At 51.3% G+C, this 3128-nt stretch overlaps 1 protein-coding gene across 1 annotated transcript in view; it reads right to left on the bottom strand.

Moving 5' to 3' along the window:
- Positions 1 to 731, bottom strand: part of LOC113215742 (elastin-like) — a 7285-nt gene extending 6554 nt beyond the window's left edge. The window contains exon 1 of the mRNA XM_052264313.1: positions 572 to 731. Coding sequence (XP_052120273.1) covers positions 572 to 647 — 76 coding nt within the window. The 5' untranslated portion in view covers positions 648 to 731. The remainder of the gene's footprint in view (positions 1 to 571) is intronic.
- Positions 732 to 3128: the final 2397 nt, after the last annotated feature.

Genomic DNA, 3128 nt, shown 5'->3' with positions numbered 1-3128 from the left:
ACAAAATTATCACCAAAATTATTAAATACCTTTTTATTACAGTTTTTGTGATGATTTTATCACTATAATCTGATACCTTTATCACATTTATGGGGGTTGTCATGCCCTTTAGCGTGGAAATCGCAAAACACCAGTTATCGCAAAAATTCAGTAAAAGTATCACAAAACGAGTTTTAGTGTAAAAATGCATCAAAAATTGGCACCCCTACAAAGGCATTAAAACTGAACAAAGGTGCTTAATTTTGAACGCTTGGGTCTTACAAAGGCATTACAATCGAACACTCCTTGTAAAGCATTAAGTCCTACCTTTCTTTTTCGAGTGATCTTTTATCAATACGCTCAACAGCGAGCCTTATCACTATAAACTACCCATATCTAAAACCTTATGCCATACTATCATAAGTCACTTAACGTCACCTATAGTACCACTCCGAAGCAATAGCACTGCAAAATCACTTTCACTGGTTCACTGCAATTATCCTGGTAGCATCACTTGGGCACACGACGACGCATCGCGACTTCCTCGGCGCGAAGGCAGGCACGAAGGCGACGCTTGGCTGCCACCACTCACCTGCTACATCCTGGGCAGCGCAGAGGGTTGCCACGAGGGCGAGGACGGCCAGGCCGAGGAGGGTGGCGGTGCGCATGGTTGTCTGTTGCTCGGGCAAGTGCGGTGCGTGAGCTGTGTCCCCCGCCCGGGGCACGACAGTCCTTATAGCGGGCACCCCACCACAGGGGCAGGAGGGTGCGGTGCGGAGAGGCGGGGCGCTCCGTGGCCTAAGGGCGGCCGGGAGGGGGCCCGCGACCCCCCCCCCCCTACACTCCCTACCCTTGTTCTGTCGCGATCCCGCGACATGGGCTCTTTTGGAAGAGACCACTCCTGACCACCCATGACTTCGTGCTTTGGTTGTCGCCAAACAGGACCTCCCCCCTCCACCTCACCTCACGACACAGGAATGATGTTTTAAAATAAAAGTACCACTGGCGGTGGAATCTTCGGTGATCTGTGATAGGACACAGCGGTCTGGAACTCCAGGGGCGGGGAAGGGGAAGGGGAGGAGGGGGCAACCAAGTCAACCTCACCTCTTGTCGTTTTGGAGAGATCCGCATTGCTACAACACACTTTTTTTTTGCGTATATATGGTTCAAATGTCAGCAGACACTTGATGAAAAAACGAACATCCAAACTTTAGTAAATCCATTTTTCCAGGCGAACTGAATCCTCGGCCAGCAAAATGCCCGGAAATTGTCGCCGATCTAACATATTTTGGCCCGCGGCCATCGCGTCGGCAGACAGACCATGTTGATGATGAGAGTTGTTGTGTCGCCCCGGACCACAAGTCCGTGCGAATTAGTGTGATACTGTCTCGCACGAAGTCTATCGGCCTTTTCTAGAAATAGTAGACTGACCAGTACCGAAGATTGAAACTGGGCCACATTGATGACGGCCGCCGAAGTTCACTTTTGCCGAGGTGATGTCGACGCGTGTGCGCGTCGCTTCGTTGTAACGCCGGAGCTGCGGGCGCTCCTCAACTCGGCCTTCTGCATTTAGCTCCCATTTCAAAGCGCCACCCGCTCCCTTTTGTCCGACCGCGACACACACATACGGAATGTCCACCGCGGTTCACTTCCGCCTCCTTCGCAGAGCGACGCGGAGCCAAACAAGCTTTGGGTCTAGGGCGGTGTGCGGTGTTTTGCGGCTCTCTGCTTCGAACACAACGGCCGTGTCCAGTTTGGTTTTATTCGGTGGTTTATTAACAGAACGGGGCTCACGTATACTGCAGTCCACGCATATGAACTAAAGTAATTAGCTATTAGCAGATCTTTCCTGCAATGACGCACACAATATCAGACTGATATAAAAATCTAGAAGATCTACGATTTTTATGTGAAATTGATTTTGAATCATGGTCCTGAAATTGGCAAATTTCAAATACCGATTATCGAGTTGATATCGCGTTGATATCGATCCGATATCGTATTGATTTCTCTGGGGGCAGTATGAGTAGGCGCTGACCGTCGCATCCGCCACCACGGCGAGGAGGAACAGGGCCCAAGGGCCCAAATGAAGAGTGCGTAAGTGCAATGGCATTGAGGCGGAGGGAAAGGGGGGAGGGGCGCAGGGGTTTAGGGCGTTAGGTAAGCCGAGATGCGTTGTCAGGGTGTTAATCGGGTTGTTACCGAGGTGCGATGCAGAGTGAGGGATGAGGAGTTGTTGTCCGCAGCGACCCTGACGGGCCCTGACCGCAGCAGCGCAGGGCGCCCTGACGAATGAGTTCATGACGGGTCAGTGCGAGTGCAGCACGCGCGTGCCTGAGGGGCCGGCACTGCAGGGAGAGCGGGTGCGCACAGCTTGAGGACGAGCAGAGAAAAGAGTCAAGCTCTGCACACATCGGGGATGATCGTGGTCGATTTGACTCATCCTGACCGGTTGCTTTGCAATACTCGTGCTGGAAAAGGTATCAGGTATGAATCAAACGAAATTACTGCGAAGCGCGTCTAGCGACCACCCCAGCAGAGGTCACAGGCACACGGCACGTATCCTTGATGTTATTCAAGAACCAAAGACACCGATTAAAGGACGCCCAATGTGTTTTTCCCTACCCCCGTCCTTGAATCGGTGTCTCGGTCCTTGGATATCAAGGAGCACTGTTAACGCCGTGGTCGCCTAGAATTCTTTCGAAAGAAGGCCAAAATTTGGCATTCAAGGAGGCCAAAAATTGGCAGCCTCTAAAAAGAAGGCCAAAATTTGTCAGTCAAAAAGGACTGCCAACATTTTGGCATTCTAGGCGACCACGGCGTTAGCAGTGATCTGTTTTTAACGTGTGGTTCTCATCCTCGCTTGAACATTTATACGCCCTATCAACTTTATAGGAAAAAGGTTTTCCTTGCAAAACACTTGCCACTGCCAGTCGAATAGTTCGTCAATTGACGTTAGTCGAGCCATATACCACGCATCTTTTCGCGCCCGAGAATATCTTTTCAAGGGTCCCGTCCTGGCTAGTTGGGCTAGTGGATCTCTTCTTCTCCAGACGCGGCAAGGGCCACGGTCACCTCCGGCGCGAACTTGAACTTGATCGTGAACTTGGTGTGCACATGGGAACCGGTCGCTTCTAGCCCAGGGGGGG

This window comes from Frankliniella occidentalis, unplaced genomic scaffold (genome assembly GCF_000697945.3).
Source record: "Frankliniella occidentalis isolate FOCC.00 unplaced genomic scaffold, Focc_3.1 Scaffold18, whole genome shotgun sequence".
In the NCBI taxonomy this organism is placed as follows: domain Eukaryota; kingdom Metazoa; phylum Arthropoda; class Insecta; order Thysanoptera; family Thripidae; genus Frankliniella; species Frankliniella occidentalis.
This window is presented reverse-complemented; position numbering and strand designations above follow the sequence as displayed.